This window comes from Montipora capricornis, chromosome 8 (assembly GCF_036669925.1).
Source record: "Montipora capricornis isolate CH-2021 chromosome 8, ASM3666992v2, whole genome shotgun sequence".
Taxonomy (NCBI): domain Eukaryota; kingdom Metazoa; phylum Cnidaria; class Anthozoa; order Scleractinia; family Acroporidae; genus Montipora; species Montipora capricornis.
In genome coordinates, this window is record NC_090890.1 from 21,985,590 (window position 1) to 22,003,793 (window position 18,204).

The 18,204-nt window shown below is 41.3% G+C and overlaps 1 protein-coding gene across 3 annotated transcripts in view; it reads left to right on the forward strand.

Moving 5' to 3' along the window:
• Positions 1–18,204, forward strand: part of LOC138014284 (uncharacterized) — a 57,601-nt gene that overhangs the window by 17,187 nt on the left and 22,210 nt on the right. For all 3 annotated transcript variants that reach the window (XR_011125289.1, XM_068861324.1, XM_068861323.1), the window contains exons 10-31: positions 510–628; positions 795–948; positions 2,300–2,381; positions 2,875–3,007; positions 3,266–3,368; positions 4,564–4,606; positions 5,013–5,068; positions 6,918–6,992; positions 8,838–8,912; positions 9,029–9,126; positions 9,239–9,281; positions 10,226–10,319; positions 11,260–11,364; positions 12,903–12,940; positions 13,041–13,119; positions 13,608–13,675; positions 14,448–14,505; positions 14,762–14,824; positions 15,358–15,464; positions 16,314–16,413; positions 16,873–16,970; positions 17,573–17,686. Coding sequence is in view for 2 of the 3 variants with exons in the window: in XM_068861324.1 (XP_068717425.1) it covers positions 510–628; positions 795–948; positions 2,300–2,381; positions 2,875–3,007; positions 3,266–3,368; positions 4,564–4,606; positions 5,013–5,068; positions 6,918–6,992; positions 8,838–8,912; positions 9,029–9,126; positions 9,239–9,281; positions 10,226–10,319; positions 11,260–11,364; positions 12,903–12,940; positions 13,041–13,119; positions 13,608–13,675; positions 14,448–14,505; positions 14,762–14,824; positions 15,358–15,464; positions 16,314–16,413; positions 16,873–16,970; positions 17,573–17,686 (1,905 nt within the window). In the remaining variant the exon portion in view is untranslated. The remainder of the gene's footprint in view (positions 1–509; positions 629–794; positions 949–2,299; positions 2,382–2,874; positions 3,008–3,265; positions 3,369–4,563; positions 4,607–5,012; positions 5,069–6,917; positions 6,993–8,837; positions 8,913–9,028; positions 9,127–9,238; positions 9,282–10,225; positions 10,320–11,259; positions 11,365–12,902; positions 12,941–13,040; positions 13,120–13,607; positions 13,676–14,447; positions 14,506–14,761; positions 14,825–15,357; positions 15,465–16,313; positions 16,414–16,872; positions 16,971–17,572; positions 17,687–18,204) is intronic.

Below are 18,204 nucleotides of genomic sequence, written 5' to 3' on the forward strand. Positions count from 1 at the left end.
TGAGATTTCAATTAAGACACAACTCATCCTTTTTAAAGAAAAGGGAAGGTACATGTTGTTAAGGCAGCTAGCAACCCACTATTCGCAGAGAAAAGGGACTGTACATGTATCCCTTGTGTAGTGCTCTATATGTGATGGAATGTGGTGGAAATAGCTCGATTAGCTTTTTGAGCTCTTGAGAAGATAAGACCAAAAAACATACAGCGGGTATTTAGACTCGTTAATTTCCAGTTGATAAAAATCAAGATGGCGACCAATGATAGCTAATGATAATGGTGATGATTTTAATGATGACGAGGATGCAATCCTCATTGATATTCAGCATAGTTTAATATGGCGCCATCTAAAGTGAACCTCCTAACGAAAAAGAATATTGTTGAAGGATAACAAGTGCTGATCATCAGAACAACTTGGGAGATTTGAAAGTAACCGGCCCTTATTCCATGCGGGGCATTTCAAAACACTTTGGAATGGATTGTTAGCCTGAGTGATATCCTTCTTTGTTTTAGAATTCTAAGTCGTGAGCATGGATCGCTGAGTGATCTGGGCAAGCTGAAAACTGAAATGAGTCCAGTCCAAAGACCAAAAACACACATCGAACAATCAGGCACTGATCAGTTTGATACGGGTAATGAAACGTTAATGTATACATCTCGCACTTTTTTTTTTAATATGTTTTAGATACAAAGTGCACTATGAATAATCTTTTTAATTTACCAGACAATAATTACTCTAAAGTGCTGTCCCCATAAATTTCTGTCATGCTAACTAAATATTAAATTGCATTTTTGAAGGCGGAGCTTCAGGGCGATTTGTGTCTGTACTTGATAAAAGAAGACAACAAATAAAGCAACAGGATGGGAGTGTGAATGTAGATCAAGTCATCACAGATGATGAGGAGGGGACAGATGCTCAGAAACAACAAGACCAGAGACTGTCGATGTACAGGTATGTGATGGCGTTTGTTTTTAATAAGAAACTTGTGGTGCTGTGTTCATAGTAGCCTCCCACACAGACGTCCCTAGGGCTTCGTCACACGTTCGTGGGGGAGGGGAGGCTGTGTTCTTAGGCGAGTGAACCCATCCAGTCGAGTTGATAAAAGTACATTGAAAACGTAGTAAAAAATTTCATAGGACTGGCAGACGCTTAGACAAAGTGTTTGTGCTGGTCTGGAGATAAAATAAATAATAGGCCTTTTGCAACTAACGATCACATGGTACAAAATCCGCCATGCTGGAGGGCAAGCTCATTATTATTCCCCCACTGGGAGATTAAAACAAAGGCAAGTCAAGCTTGACTGGTTCAGGTCTCTTTGTTTTATTGTCCCAGTGGGGGAATAATAATGAGCTTGCCCTCCAGCATGGCGGATTTTGTGCCATGTGATCGTTAGTTGCAAAAGGCCTATTCACCAACACTCGTTTCTCAATGCTGTACTGTACGTTACTGCTCCCGCACGCCGGTCGTAAGCCCTCGAAGTCAGTTTATAGTGTTCTACATATAGTGCTACATATAATGCATATACATCTACATATACATACATAAACTACATATACATATACAGTGTACATATAGTGTGTTTATAGTGTGCAGTTTATAGTGTGCTATGTAGCGTGGAAGTTGCGATTCAAACACCAGATTCATACTGGTCTTTGAATCGTAACTTTCTAAGCTACATTCAAATTTATTCAAACATGAGTAGAATCAAACCATATCCAAGCTATATTTAATTCCCGACTTCGAGGTTGGTTATTTAAGTTAAAGCCTGCTGTCTTTCCAGTTTTCTATGGTTTTTTCTTTTTAATGTGCGGACTTAATTCGAGCTTAGATTCAACTGGAAGAAATAGTGAGAGTGCGGCCCGAGAAAACGATTATTTAATTTTATATCCCTAGCTTTTGGAATTAGGGCGGCAAAGGGGAACTTCTCAAACAAATTAGAAGGCCGTATTATATGCTGTTTGTTCTGATTGGCCAGTTAACGCGCGTATTTTCTGGCCGAGAGATAAATTAATATATCTTAGCACTACTTGTATTTTTCGCTTTCTTCAGTACAGTCAAAACGCCTGGGTTGAGTGAAATCCTTTGTACGTTCTTCGGACCTTGTACACCTGTCCGCAATTCAGTTTGTAGGCTCTTTCTTCTTTGCTGAGTGATCGTCTCTGGGAACGAAGTTGGCGTGCCCACTTGTAGGAGGCTCATTTTACAGCATGGCTCCGTAATCCACCGGTCGACCTCAAGGAAGAAGGGTTGTTTTGTGATTCAGTTTGTTCTTGGGCACTAATTATTGTGTTTTGTACTGCAGATCAGTGTCACATCCTTTGTTGTCGTCTTCCAATGAGAAAGCTCTGAAGGTGTCCGCTGAATATGACATCAGCATGGATGAGGTACATCGTTGATTTGAAGAGCTTCAGCGTTAGATGATGCATGACTCTTCACACAAACAGAAATAAATAGGACGTGGCTCCTCCTCGTGGCATTGTTGGAAGCCAAACGATAGAGAGAGTAGTATTTTTGCAATACCGCGCGTTGTGATTGTTGGAAAAAGAACATCACGCATGCTTAATGTAAAACAAATTCTTCTTCCTGCGCTTCGTGCAGCCTGCATTTATATGCTATTTGTTCTGATTGGCTGTTTTGGTTGTCTGCGTCACTTGTGGTTGGCCAAAGTGGTAACTATGATTTTGAACACTTTTTTTTCCGTTATTGCTTGTTTAAAGTAACTGCAGCTGTATATCATTACTTGAGGAGAAGTGTTTAGGAGAAATTTTCTGACGTTAATTGTGTGTAATCCTAGACACGAGTGAGGATGAAGTTGCGGAGAAGAGCACGCTAATATGAGTGAAAACAAACGTTTTTGTACTTTATTTCTTCATGCAGTTGAATTATCAACGTGAGCAAGTTGCAGCCATTAAAGAACTGCAAAAAGCAAACGAAGACAGCATTGCTCCTCGGGAAAAACCACCATCAGCCGTTGTGACTGAGACGTCTCTGGCTTATGGCACATTAACTGGTACAGACACTGCCTTAACTTACCAAAAAAAACCATTTTGCCCGGCTTCACGTGGTGCTCACTCGCAATTGGCACGGATGAAGATCTCTACTTTGTCAATTTACCTCTTTTGATAGTTCTAGGCAAAGCTTAGAGTTTTTTGCTCCTCAAAATGATTAGCATTCAGAGTTCCTAGTTATACTAGGAACAATATGTTTTGCGTCTTGTTTATGATATTATACCTCTGCTAAAAATGATTACTTTGTTTTGATGTTGAAGATTTTCCAATTCAAAGTCAGTTTGACAGCGACGAGGGAAGAATAGATGCTGGAGACAGCATGTCAATACAAACAGGCACAACAACAACTCTCACAACGCACAGGTTTGAATTCACCGTCAACATTCCATGTATATACGTAAGTCGTTAAAATGGCCGTTTTTACGCTAGAAGACGAACAAAAATTGTCTAAACTGACAAATCGTCCTGTGGTTTGGTTGACTAATGTGAATTCAAGAGGACCCATTCCGCTAGTGTTGTTCGACGTAAATTCATAAAAGACAAACAATGAGGGGACAAACTGGATAATTTTGAGTGCCTCAAGACTGGCACTAGGTAGGTCTTGGTTACCTTACCTTTTGCGCCAACCTTCTTTCCTCCCGCCATATTGAAAACTTCCCATAAACCATCGCTTCCATCGCTAGTTCCCTTTCCCCGCGGTGGTTAATTTGTCGATTTTTCGTCTAACGTGAATTTAGGTCGGGCTTAGGTCGACTTGTTCGTCTGGACGGACAAATCGTCTTCCGAGGAAAACTTAATTCAGACAACTAACATCCTATCATACGATTTGTCCATCTTCTAGTGTGAAAATGGCGTACAGTTACAAGGCAGTTCCATCCTAATAAGTTTATTCAACCACAAGCTTCTCGCAATGTTTACAAGTACAGTATGGGGCCCAGTTCTCGGCCACAAAAAACGTAAACTTGTATTTCTTACCTTGGAATAGCCGTAAGGACTTGAAATTTCAAAGACAACTACAATATCTTCAGCATTCACTTTACACAATAAGCTATCGACTGCTCAACGCTGTTTTCTCCCGAGTAATACAACGAAAATGGACGCGTCGTTCGTGGGCCCAGTTATCGGCGAGCGAGCCCAGTTCTCGGCCAGAAAAGAGTGCGCTCGATTCCTCAGAATAAACAACGCTTTATCACCAATTTTTGTTGTTAAGTCACCAATAAGGCTTGTGTTTGATATTTCGACCACAAATTATCCTTAACGAGCTTTGTTTCATGTTAGAAAAGGAAGTTTTTTGCACGCCTAGTTTTTCTCTTAATTGCTCCATGACAAGCGAGGCTAAAAAAAGAGTTGGGTATTTCAAAACGGGGCCCGGTAAGTCAGAACTCAGAGCTTTAATCCGCGTGTGTGGGAAAACCTTTGTGGATTATAATTATAGATGTAGATATAGATGGCCAATAACTAGAAGAAGAATGAGTCTAAAGTCACCGTTTTGGATCCTCTTTCTCGAAGCAAGCAGGCTAAATGGGATATTTTAGCTAAAATCCCACTTATTTTGCAGGAAATCCCACAGAAGAATGAAAAAGAAAGCTAAAAAGGAAATGGTTTGTATAGTGTACGTGATTACGTTTTCTTAGTGTCCTGATACAAGATCAAATAGTGAGAAAAAGCTACGGTTTTTGTATCCTATCCAGAGGCTCTCGTTTACAACTCAGGAAATTTTCTTGGCAATTAGAATGTATAGACCTGCAGATCTTCCACTCTTCCATGGAGTAGCAGGAAAATATTGTGACGACTGGGAATGGCCTTTGCAGGAGAAGGTTCTAGGCGGAGCAGTGATGGCGCAGTGGTGAGGGCAGTCGCTTCCCATCAATGTGGCCCGGGTTCGATTCCTAGACTTAGGGTACTCCGGTTTTCCCCTCTCTTCAAAAACCAACACTCGATAAACATCATCATCATCGTCACTGTTTTATTCTTGCGTCTTGCCAAGTTTTCTTTTATACTTGTCAGGAAAGAGAACAACAAATACGAGAATTCCGCAAGCGACCTGCCAGGAAAATTTCCAGGTATGGTGCAGATGTTAGAAAGGTGATGGATGTTACGTTGCTTCGCTTTATGCCATGCTTCCTTCTTGAATGTTGAAGCAACGAATGATCCCAACCGTTAGCTGAGCGCGGCTTGCCTCCTTAAATTCATTGCTGCGCTTCCCAAATAACGTCTTAAATTAATTTTATTGAATACGTTGCGTTCGAAAATTACAATTTATAAGTATATAAAAATATAAAACGTTACGTAAGATGGATATTGCAACAGGAGCAGGAAACAGGACCAGGCTCCAATTGATATCTTGCCCCCCAAAAACAGAAACAAAACATGAATGAATAATAAAAGCTACAATAGAAAGTCCCCCAAGACCGTGACCACCCTATTAATCTCCTCCCCATTCCCAATCGCATAAAAATCACCCTAAACCCCACTAGTTGGGAGAGTGTAAGATAATAATTTACAAGTATAAATATCTAAAATCCTTTTCTTAAAACTAGACAACGACTGATTCACGCTCTTGGTGCCCTTAGATAGCCTGTTCCAAGCAGCTAACGATCTACAATAAAATGAATGTTTTAAATAGTTATGTTTTGTGTGTGGCATAGTAATGGTAATAAAATTTGCATGCATTTCGCGTGCGATGGTGTATTTCAGTTTGCCGGAAAAAGTCTTGATGGCCGAGCTTTAAAAATGAGCACTAGGTCTTTGGGTTGCCTTCTTTACTCCAATGGCAATAGATTAAATATGTGCAATCGGTCTTTATAAGGCATGTCTTTCGGGTAACTCAAGGTAAACTTCGTTGCTCGGCGCTGGACATTTTCTAGTAAGAGTTAGTCCTTACAGGTATAAGGTGACCATAGTTCACTGGCGTATTCCAACTTACATACATACATACATACATACATACATACTTAATTGACCGCTCCCCATAGGGGCTTTTCAGGGCCAATGAAACAATCAAGGAAACAACAGAACACAACAACAACAACAACTGTTAAGAATCCCAACTGGCCGGAGGCAAACCAGTTGGCTATTTACAAGTGCAGCTGGGAAGTTGAACCAGGGACTACCAGGAACAAATTCATTGAGTGGTCAGAGCGGGTCTTGAACCCCGGATCTCCGGATCTCAAGGCAAGCGCTCTAACCACTGGGCCACACTGGACGAACAATATAAGAGTTTCCTGGTGTCAGTGCCACTGATGTCTCTGCAGATTCGGCGAATAAGGCCAAGAGTGCGGTTTGCGTGCAAGGATACCTGCTTTATGTATCGAGACCACTGGAGGTGGTCGGCAATGGGTATACCCAGGTCGTTGGTTTCGCTAACTGTTGTCAGAAGGGACCCGTCTAGGTAGTATTCTCTCTTTGATGGCAAAAGCGCTTTGATGACAAAACTCTATTCTGTGCTCCGAGATAGAACGGCTAGCTAGCTAATCATTCAGTTGACCTTCCTGACCTTGAGTTTTAGGGATGATTCTTTCTGAGAATAGAACGAGGCAAAAAATCGAAATTCCCCGACACAGTTTTTCAGAGAAAGTTGTCAAGAAGATGTAGCGGCATTTACTGTGTTCTCTCACCCAAATCTGGCCGGAAACGAACTTGATTGGTGAATCTTGGTACTTTCGCAAATCGGGCGTTCGCAAAACGTTGATTTTTTTCATTTAATTTAATAGCACTTCGTAATCTACAATTCCTAAGCTTTCAGAAAATATGTACTTTATTGGGTCAAACGTCAGTCCACGAAGCGGTGCCAACAAATGGTGATCGTTGGGGTATACTGATACCTTAACTGCATTTCTTTGACTAGCGCGTAAATAAACTTGACTCTAGCAATCGACGACAATCATTTGTTTTTGTTTTGTTTTTTTGCAGATGTGTTTCTTTTCCCGATTTGAGAAATTTGCAACGAAAAACAAGCTCTCAAAGGCGAACCAGTGTGAGATCAGGGTATGTTAAGTACATTTCATAATATCTTATGTCACGTCGTTTCGTGCGGATAGATCAAATAGTTCTTTCAAAATCATTTCCAAATTAGCCAAAGACAATGTGTCTCAGCTTCAAGAGTTCATTTGAAATCGTTGATTTCATCGTTATTTATCACCATAAAAATGCAGCAAGAAGTGGCCCTTTAAAGTGCATGTATAAGCATTTGCTACGTAACCTATTTCCAAAAATAAGGTAAGAGTAAAGGGTAAGCGTTATCATTAGCTTTAGTGCATGACAGCGTATAAAACACCAAATCAACACATGTTGTTATAAATAATGTAACACTCGACCAAGTAAACAAGTTCACCTTCCATGGTTCCATGGTGTCCTCTAGTGCTACTCTTGACCACTGGATCGAGCGTTTTTTACCTGAGCCCCTGGCTCGGGAGACTGGGCGACTACTCCTCACGTTAACGGCAATAAATAAAATTACTTACTTACTTAATAACTACTCTTGGACCTCTTGCGGTTTTCTACATATTTAGTAGCCCCATATAAGCGAGTATGAAACAATAAATAACTGTCTTTTCATACACCAAGTTCGTATCTATGATGCTGGTGTGCTTAGTCTACTGCTTGGTGGGGCTGAAACGTGGCCAGCATACAGGAGACAAGAAACAAAATACGTGCATTCCATATAAGGTGTCTCCGTTTAATTTTTTGCATCAACTAGAAGGATATACTACCAAAGGAATATCTGTTCATCCGTCTGCGTTGAGGCCGGTCATCATGTGTTTCGAGCCACACATATTTCACCATACCATATTTTACGGAGACCTCGAACATGGAAACCGTAGAGTTGGACCTTCCAGATCATGATTCAAGGGTGTTCTGAAGAGAGACTTTATAGACTTCAAAATCCCTACTAGGAAATGGCCACTGTTGGCTATTAAACGATCTGGCTGGAGGTTTATGTTACATGTTAGGATGATGACACATGGCCACCATGAAACTGACACTGAGGAAGAGGAAAGAAAGACCTCACTAAGGGTTCTGTTGCTCGCGACATATTAGACTCTTGATTTATTTTTTATGGACAATCTTGTTGCAGTACATTACAACAAATGCTTTGAAGCACAAAAAAAGTGGAAGTACTTCTTTACACTCGCACATCATTATTTATGCCATTTTACAATAATAAAAATTCGAAACACAATACTACAAATTATTAACACGAAATTTCATGTCTATAAGTAGTACTGAACAAGTATCATCCTGGGTAAACTCAAGGATCGACAATGAGATATCTGAGCTGCACTTTGTCGTTTGAAAATAGCTGGTTTCAATGAAGAGTAGATATGGCGCGAGAAAGCAACAAAGAACTTTCCAAGATGCAATCTAAAGCCGAGGATTATTTCATTTCAAAGATACCAAGATATGTCTCTCTTTAAGCTAGCTTTTGTTTACACTGGTAGTATTTAGCACTGAGGAAGAAGGCTCTTGGTACAGCATGCTGTTGTAGTACAATACAAATAAATGAACTTGCCGCAGAGTTGTGAATGAGTTACGTCAGACAGAGAAGGAAAGCGTATACCTCTGAAATTTTATTTTAGGAGTTTTGCATCTTTCATTCAAGTCGTGACGGCAGAGGAACCTCTGACCTTCGAATACTAGTTCCTCGACTTAGTTATATTTGATTCATAAGAGCCTGGGCATCAAACTTTTCATTAGGCGGGAAACGATCGTTCTCCCGTACTGTTTCCGCTGAAATTTGAAATGGGTGTTTGCGCATATTTTTCGCATGTGTAAGACTTGTTACTCAATTGTAAACATTTTTTTTTACCATTGGATATTTTCATATCTCAGATCCCGGCTATCAAGAGCTAACAGCCAGCCTACCTTCTTAGATTTTGACAGTACTTTTAAGAGTGAACGAGATGGGTATGTACATGCATGTTCCCTTTGCAAAGCCCTTCATTCTAAATTAGAACTTGATGCTTTGTTGGATAAGGTCTTGGTAGTTTTTGAAAAGGCTGCACGTCTTGTTGTACAAACAGGTCACGTCCAGCAAGTTTTGATGAAACACGGGAGCAAGTGTGGTTTGTGTGGTTTGATGAAGTGTACCCACCAACACCGACAGTTCCTGAGATCAAATGTGAGTAGAACTGAGCAGTTAAATTAGGAATGGCCCAGTCCAAATAAGCCAAGATTACTAGACGTAACCACTACTTATGGTTTTGTTTAATGTTCTTTCTCTTTTATTTCAGTGGATTTTCAAACTTTGAGTACGCCTAGGCCGCAGACGCAAAGGTGAGATTATTTAAACAAGCAGTGCGATTTGCTTTCGCCGACTGCTTGGTTTAGTGAGTCAAACGTTGGACTACGATACGAGAAGTTGTAAGGTCTGCGGAAAAAGTGCTGCCTTCGTTATGACATCTGCAAATGGTTAGTTTTTGAAGTTTTCTCGGTTAAGGGCTATTGACTGGAAGCCCTGTCTCACAATGCTAGTTCATAAACCTTGGGGGACATTAAGCCGGAACACACTCACCAATCGCAATGAGTAGAGCGTGGACTTCCCGGTGCTGTTGTTGTTGTGATCTACTGGGCCACAGTAACTGGCTCTCGCTACCGTGGTGACCCTGCTTACGCGGCGAAGCTAATTAACTAAACTAAACTTTCAGGAATACAGCGAATGCAAAAGCAGCGTAAACGCTTTGTTTCCAATAGAGTAGAGGTTCACTTGAAACGCTTTGTTTCCAATAGAGTAGAGGTTCACTTGATGTCACTGCTTGAACTGTCACTGTTATATGTTAGTAAGTACAACTTCAAGTAAAATTGCGAAAGTAGGTAACAGACTGTTGGCATATTTGGACGTTGATAGTCTTTTCAGCTGTTGGAAATCATTGGTGGGTTCTAATTTTTTTCTTTTCCTGGGTTATGCTAAACAGAATGGCAAACTTACGTGTCATATTACTGCTTACATACGGTACAAACTTATTGAGGACATATGCATTGCATATGCAATGCAATAGTGAGATACCTAACAGAGTTACCTGTAAAATCAAGATGAAAGCAAGGCCAAAAGGGCCAATTTGCAAGGAAACGGAAGAATACTAAAATTGCGGCCATTTTCGAATAAGGTGTATGTTGTGAGATTTTTGGACCAATCACTACTCGTTGCCATGCAAATTTGAAAACTGCTCTGTGATAAAGCCTGTCCAGTTAACTCAATAATGGTTTCTGTTGATTTTTAGCAAATCCACAGAGGTTGACATCAACGATGATATCTTAGAGGATATACAAGTGATTGAGCCACAAATAAGAACATCCGATCAAAAGCTATACGAGGTAAGTGGAAACCAAAGAGGCCCCTGTTTTATGTTATAGGCCAGGGTTGTAAGTTGCCGGCGATGTTTTACTTAACAATGTTATAATGCTGTCGAAGAAGATTGACCATGTTGTTAAACAATGTGTATTACGATCCGCTGGCCAGTAGTTAAAGTTTTGGTCCACCGTGTGAGGGAGGTCTTAGGTTCACTGAACCCATGCAGAAATAACACCTGATGTCTTTGAATCGAAACGCGGGAGAATGAAGTGTTCTCTTTGTGAAGACATGTTTTAATGGCCACTCAATCTTGGAAAGACAATAAACTTTAGATCCCGTCTCAAAACCTGTGTTTCATCAAAAACTTGTGTGCGATGTTCGCAAAGAGCGGGAAAATGATACCTAGTGTATTTGGCTCGTCCAGTTTACAGTGCAGTCACATGACTGATTAGTATGCAGTGTGGTCCAGTGTTGCCAGTTTCCAATGCAGATGTTCCTTGTTTAGACCGCTCTCAGCTTATCTTCGGTGTTTCCAGATTCAACACCATTTCATTTTGTGAGTGAATGCTCTGTCATTATTGGTATGGATTGTTTTGAGGCCATCTATCGTTTGACGCTGGGAGGCGCGGTGGCCTCATGGTTGGTGTGCTCGACTCCGGATCGAGTGGTCCAGGGACGGGTCCTGGCCGGGGACATTGTGTTGTGTTCTTGGGCAAGACACTTTACTCTCGCGGTGCCTCTCTCCACTCAGGTGTATAAATGGGTACCGGCGAAATGCTGGGGGTAACCCTGCGATGGACTAGCATCCCATCCAGGGGGGAGTAGAAATCCTCCTAGTCGCTTCATGCTACGGAAACCGGAGATAAGCGCCGGCCTGATGGGCGTGATGGCTCGTAAGCAGTTACTTTATCTTTATCGTTTGACGCTAAAAACTTGCTTATCACCTCATGTTATGGTTATCAGGCCCTTCAAGATGAAGTTGGGAGATTGGCGGAGTTGATTAACACCACATCCGGAGACGAGTCAGTTGCAATATTTTTATGCAGAAGAGGCGCAGTCTATCGAAAGGTAACTGCCGCACTACAGAGCACGAGTTACAAAAGGAAACCTAGTTAATTTCTCTTAAATGTTTCCCTGTAGAGATTTACCATTACGACAGGGCACATATATTCTTATTTTTGGCCTAAATTCCTTGATATTTATACTTAGCTTCAGTGAATATATTTTTATTTTTTGCCACTTTATCAAAATGATATTGGCTGACATTTTGAAGTGGTAAACAGTCAAGGTTGTTGCAGACGGTTTTACCAATATTCTGTAATTTGTCATTTTTCTAAATATATTCGATTAGCTCTAACAGATTTTAACAAAGATGCGACATTTGATAGGAAATGTATGTGGTTAGAACTGAGCCAATTTTCAAAAACTTTTACCGATGGGAACGCGAGAAAATAGCCCTTTTCACGGTTAGTTTTTCTCATTTGCATTACAATATATTCTAGCATTTCAGGCTGTTTTGTAGTTTTAACCCGAAATTGTCTCGCATCCACGTTAGATTACATTATAATGCAAATGACAAAAACTAATCGTGAAAAGGGCTGTTAATTTTACAGATTTGGTCACGCTGATGTCACAAAACTCAGAAACATACGCACGGTTCAGGCTTTACACGCCATGCTAGTGCCCAGCTTGCGCGCGGTCTTAAAACTCTAGTTAGCCTCCTTAAGCAAGGTCGACGACGATGGCTACTAAAACGTTATGTAAGAATATAACTTCCGGTTATTGAAATAATCTCGCGATCATTTCGAGTCATTAGGCATGGAAAAGGTGTATGAACTTCTAAGGATAAAATTTGACGGTATGTTTGTACCGTCGAGTATTCTCGTCCTCCCTATACAACTTATTCCAAAATGGCCGCTATTTAAATATAAGCTCAAATAAGCTTAAAATTCAAAAGAATATTTTATCTTGAACGAGGCAACAAGGGCTAATTTGTATCCGCATAAATCAGCGGCCATTTTGGAATAAGGTGTATAACCTCCAGCCCCGTCCACACGTATCCGGAAATTTTTGTATCTGCAATTTTTGTGTTTCGAATACGCCTTGCGTCCACACGTATCCGGCGAATTCGGTAGCCGTATCCGACTGCGTCTCGGGTTTGCATAACTGTCGAGAATTCTCCCAACTCCCCCACGTGTTTAGATGAGGCTATGGAAACACGGAAAACGTCGTCTGTTGCTTAAATGTCAAATGCACGTGCGGGGCAAGAAGAGCCATTTTTGTTGTTCATTAACCCTTTCCGGCGTTTTGTGGTGTTCTCCTTGCCGTCGTCGTTATCGTCTTGGGCAAGTTCTCTATTGTCACTGCGTGATGTGTCTCTAGTCAAAGCTCAAAGATAACCCTCGTTGACCACAGAATCTCTAGTAGCGAAGTGATTAGATCAGATCCCATCTGAGACTCGCCTTCGCTTATTCTCTGCCCTTAATAGTTAACACAGCAAATAATTCTATATGTAAAGTCAGCCACAACTTAGAACAATAACGACTGGGTCCTAATCATTAGATGAGAATGCAATTTTATTAGCAATACGTCTTTTTCATTTTCAGCTTGGGCAGTTAAAGAAGGCCTGGGACGATCTGAACAGGTCTGTTGCCGGAGCAGCTTACGCTAGCAGTTACCATTGTTACTGGCATTCAATTGAAGTCTTAACTTTTATGACCTTCTTACGTTTGTTTTCTCCGTAGATCGATTAAGCTCGAACCTAAACTTTTGGATGCTTATTGGCATAGACATTTATTGCATTTACTCCAAGAAAACAGAAAGGTTTGTAATGAACTTCTTATTGGCTCTCCTTAAAGATGCTCCAGTGAGTACGGATCAGGAAAGACGATTGTTGCTTGAAAAACGACTGGCGACCGGAAGTCGATCCTTCATGTTTTTAGTGCCGACTGCTGGAGTTTAACATTATTCTTATTTCCAGACGTCGGCACTGCAATCATGAACTTCCGTTTTTGCGCAGTCGGGATTCAACAAAGGTCGTTATATTTTCTGCGCTGGTGAATCGCGGTCTTTGGCGACGAGAAGGGTCGGATTGTTCAAAGTCGACCCCGGATCGACTGCACATTATGCGCAGTCAGGATTCGCCGAGGGTCGTTATTTTCTGCTCCGGTGAAGTGCGATATTTCGCCATCAGAATGGGCTGCCCGCAGGTCATTCAAAGTCTTCTGGTCTCGTCGATGGTAACACGACCATACTGCTGGCAGACATCACATTTTATGGACTGGTTTTTAACGCGTCTGTTAATCTCTTAGGCAGCACTTGATGACCTGTCTTACATTATCAAAAACAGCAGCACGCATGCGCGGGCATTCCGCTCCAGGTCAGTTTTTTAAAGCCAATTTTTAAACCATGATAAATTCAAGTTAATGTGACAACCATGACCTCTGCGAGGGATATGCATTTGAGCCTAGGCTTTCTCTGTTATGGAGCAACCTTGTCATGGGGAATTATGATAGCTAGTTGCACTCTATCTGTGGATTTGTTACAGTTAATGACCTATTTGATCATGGACTCATGCAGCGACTCTCTTTTCTAGTTTGACGGGTTAAATGCCTCTTTGTGCTTTGTCAAGTAATTATCTAGTCAAAATGTGAAAAAAAATACGAGTGGGGATGAAGTGTTCCCATGCGGGTCACCCTTTGCCCCACAGACTCACTGTACGAGGGTTCTGTGCCTTCTGATCGCGCATGGTTACCATAGAAACCAGGGGGTGCAACCCTAGATAGGTAAGGACCTCTCATGTGACGGATTGTAACCCAGAGGATTGTAGCCTTGGAGAGGATCGCGACCTCTCTTTGCCGGACAACTTAGTTAACCTACCTTTTCATGACCTGCTAATGGAGTGCTTCATCTCCTACCCCATTACGCCATAAACTGTTGTGTGTTACACTTGTTGTTATGGGTTGGGAACATTAATAGTTCTTGTTCGTAGGACCTACGGTTATTTTGGGCACCTGTACAACTGGACTATTTTTTTAAAATCCGGAGGACAATAGTGTTTCATCATTATATTAACTACCTCGAGGACCTTACTGTCCGTAGCCCAAATAAGAGGCAATCTGATTTGGTTTTCCTTCGGTTGTGCATTACAGGGCAGAATTGTACCGTCTGGAAAATGATCCAACCATGGCTATTGTCAACTACTCGCAGGTAAGCGATAAACATTCGAATCGTCGTTTACAGGTCAGGATCAGTCCATTTTACCTACTGGAATTCGAATTCAAGGGCAGTTGTGTACCGAGTAACTGGCAGAGTTAAGAGTTGTGAGAGATGATTACCACTCTTATATTTGACTCAGTTGTAATCTTGCGTTTTGCACACTGTTTAAAATGGTACAACTGTCTGTTGATTTTCACGGGTTATACCTTTTACTGCATATGTAGATAACGATATATTTGTGTTTTAGGCGATCAAGTTGAACCCAAATGACGCAGAAACGTACTACCAGAGAGCGGCCATGTTTAAAATGGTAAACATAATTAATTAAAAGTTATGAATCTCCTGCCCATTTGTCGTTAAGGCCTGGGCAAGAGGCTTCAACATCTGTTCGATTTTGTTGAACGATGACGGTTAAAAGAGTTGACTGCTGGGGTTGGCACTGAAACGCTTTCAACACATCAACATTTGATGAAACAAAGCATGGCGAGAGGCCTTTTATTCAATCTCAGGCTGCAGCCATGTCGCTATGGATACGGGCGTGACGCGTCACTGAGAGACCAATAAGTGCGCACGCGCATACCCAACAATGTTGAAGAGAGGGGGGGAGGGGGAGGGCAAACGCTTGCAACATAGCCATTCAACAAAATCGAACGAACGGATGTTGAAGCACTTTCCCCTCCCTGGGCCTTTACTGTGTAGTTTAGAATTAATGCAATTGGCTATATGTACAATATCGCGGAATTTTTGTACTCGTTACTTGCGTTTTCTGTTCAATAACTTACTGAGATGAGGAAGAAATCGTTTTGTTGGTGACATTTTGTTGATGCGAAAATTGCATTGTAGCGCGGGGATACGATCCTGGCACTTGAGGATTACAAGAAAGCGGCCGAGCTTTTGCCATCCAAGACCGACGCTATGTTTGAAATAGGTCTCTTTCATTTTGAGAACGAGTAAGTAATAAACACCTTTAATGTACATCGTTTGATATCTTTCGAAAGTTGGTCAACACCCTTATAACTGGTTTACTAGTCAATACTTGTCAATACAGCAAATAAGGCAATAGGCCACGTATTCAGGCATGGCTACGAGGCTTTATGATCAAATTTCACGACTCAGTTCTTAAATTTTTCCGACCCTAAACACAGCGGCAGTTAAATGTCGATTCCCGCGTTTAAGAAAACTCGAAAGGGTTTTCCACAGGTAACAGTGGGTTCCCAATGGAAAAGGATTACAACACTGTTGATCATTTCAGTGTCTGCGACTCCCTAGCGGTTTTTTTTTTTTTGAAGTCTCAAAAACCCCATGAAGTTCTCTCACGTAGTAAGTAGCGTAAGAGAAATTTATCTAGTAGAACTTAAGAAATGCGAAGAAACGAATCTCACTCAGGGTAGGTCAGCGGTCAAGTTTCCAGATATTGCTCAACATCTCTTCAATTTTAATTCATAGGCTGGCGCGAGCAGCAAAGCGCGCAGTGGGTGTAGGGCTTACGCGCGCGCACGCTCAGCTGAAAATCCTTTTGAGCCGCGTTTTCTCCAGCTTTGTAGAATTGCTAGTTGAGTTTTTACTTTCGCGCGGAACAAATGACATGTTTTCCAACCTCTTGGCACGGTTTGCCTGTTTTCCCGCGCTTGATAGGAGGTCACTCTCTCAGTGTTTGGCGCGCGCTTGGCATATGACTTGACTGTTTTTTCCGCTGTCGATGGGAGTTGAACGAGTCCCTGCGCTTGGTAGAAGGTTTGCTCTTGAGACAGTTGACTGAGGAATGCTCTTACTTCTTGTTTTGTTTTGCCCTTCGGTAGAAACTGGACCACAGCTCTAAAGGATTTCACAATAATCTTAGAACAGGACAGCGAGGACTCCTTAGCGTATACCTACAGAGCAAAAGTCCACGCTAAGATGGTATGTACCCTTCAGACAGTTTATATTTCATAACTATCATACATAGCATTATGTAAGATTTCTGTACTTTTTTAAATTTTCTCTTTCGCAAAAGTCAGGTTTCAGCAACACATAGTTATTACGACAACGTTAGGACTAAACTACGAACAGCGTAAAACATAAATTTTACGTTAGCTTGTTTCAATTTCGCTTCTTAAATGTAGGCGTCATAACATGCTTAAAGTGCACAAAATTGAAAGTCGTTCGTCCCATGGAGGGCTAGTGAAAGGCCTGGATCTATTCCTGAGATGACGCCACCAACTGTTTTGCAGTACATTTGTAAATTCGAACAGAAAACGGAAAAATATTCTTGGTTTAAAGCAGTGTTCTTGTGTTACGTATGTCATTAATCTTGTGACCATTTTTATTGCATGTTATTACTGTTATTATTTTTAATTTACTTTGTTTTGTTTTTTGCAGGGTGATTTTGAAAGAGCACTTAAAGATTTAGCCGCCGCCGTCCATTTCAATCCAAATAATGCCGAAGCTTTTTGTCAGAGAGGCTGTTTACTCAGAAAGTGAGTGTCTGTATAGTAGTTGAACATCAAATGAAATTTGTTGTTAAGTTATTTTCTCATCTTTTATTGTTTATGTGGGGGTGCGGTGGCGTAGTGATTAGCGCGCCGGTCTCCCGATTCAAAGGGTCGCTCGTTCGATTCCAAGGATCGTTGGCCCTACCATCGTGTTGTTTCCTTAGACAAGAGACTTTACTCCACACTGTTTCTGTTCTCCCAGGTGTATCAATGGGACCGGCTGGGAGGTAATCCTGCAATTGATAATATTCTGTTAACAAAATTGGAGTTTTAACAAGGCATCCTTGTAAAGCAGCTTTTATTATGTAGTTAAGGGTACGGTAGTTTAGGTTAGTTAGTTTAGTTAGGGATAATGAGTTCATCTTTTATTATTTTATAATCTTTGCCGAAGGATTTAACGTGTATAAATAAAGTTAGTTACCATAACAATTACCATTGCCGTGGACCAGCATCGCATCCAGGGGGGAGTAATAATTCCTTCAGTTGCTTCGTGCTATGACGAATCGGGGTAAGCTCCGGCCGTATTGGCCCCACTTGGCTCGCGCTCGACTTCCTTTTTTTTTTCCTTACCTATTTTATTATTTCAGAGTTCATCCTCGGAGAGCACTGCAAGATCTTAGTGTTTCTCTTCTTCTGGATAATTCGGAGAAAAATGGCAAAGCTTTTCTTCATCGAGGAATTCTTTACACTGACTTGAAAAGGTAAAGTGCTTAAGATCATTATTTCTGATTTTTCATATACTCTAAATAGCATTTCGTTTACCCCTTAAATCCCGGGAAAACGGCTTTAACTTACTTCAATTAACCAAAGAAATGTTGAATGCTTGTTGAAGCAAAAAGTTCCACATCGATTCAACTTCGATGAAACATGTGTCAATACGGTTTAAAGGGGGAGGACGGGATGGAGGGGTGAGGGGGGGGGGGGGGGGAGGCTAACAGTTTCAACAACGAAATCGAACGGATGTTGAAGAAAAACGTTGACGCCGTTTACCCTGGCCCTTATGGAATGTAACTCCAACTTGCAACGCAATCTTCTCTTCACTATTGTTTTATGTATTTGATTTTTGGTTTCCCTTATGGCAATAGTCACATGAGTTCCTCTTGCCCCCCCCCCCCCCCCCCCATTTCTTTGCTCCACCTGTTCCACTTAAGTTACGAGCGCGAAACGTGTATTGAAGAACACTTTTTTAAATGCATTTTTTTACGAAAAGACATTTTTC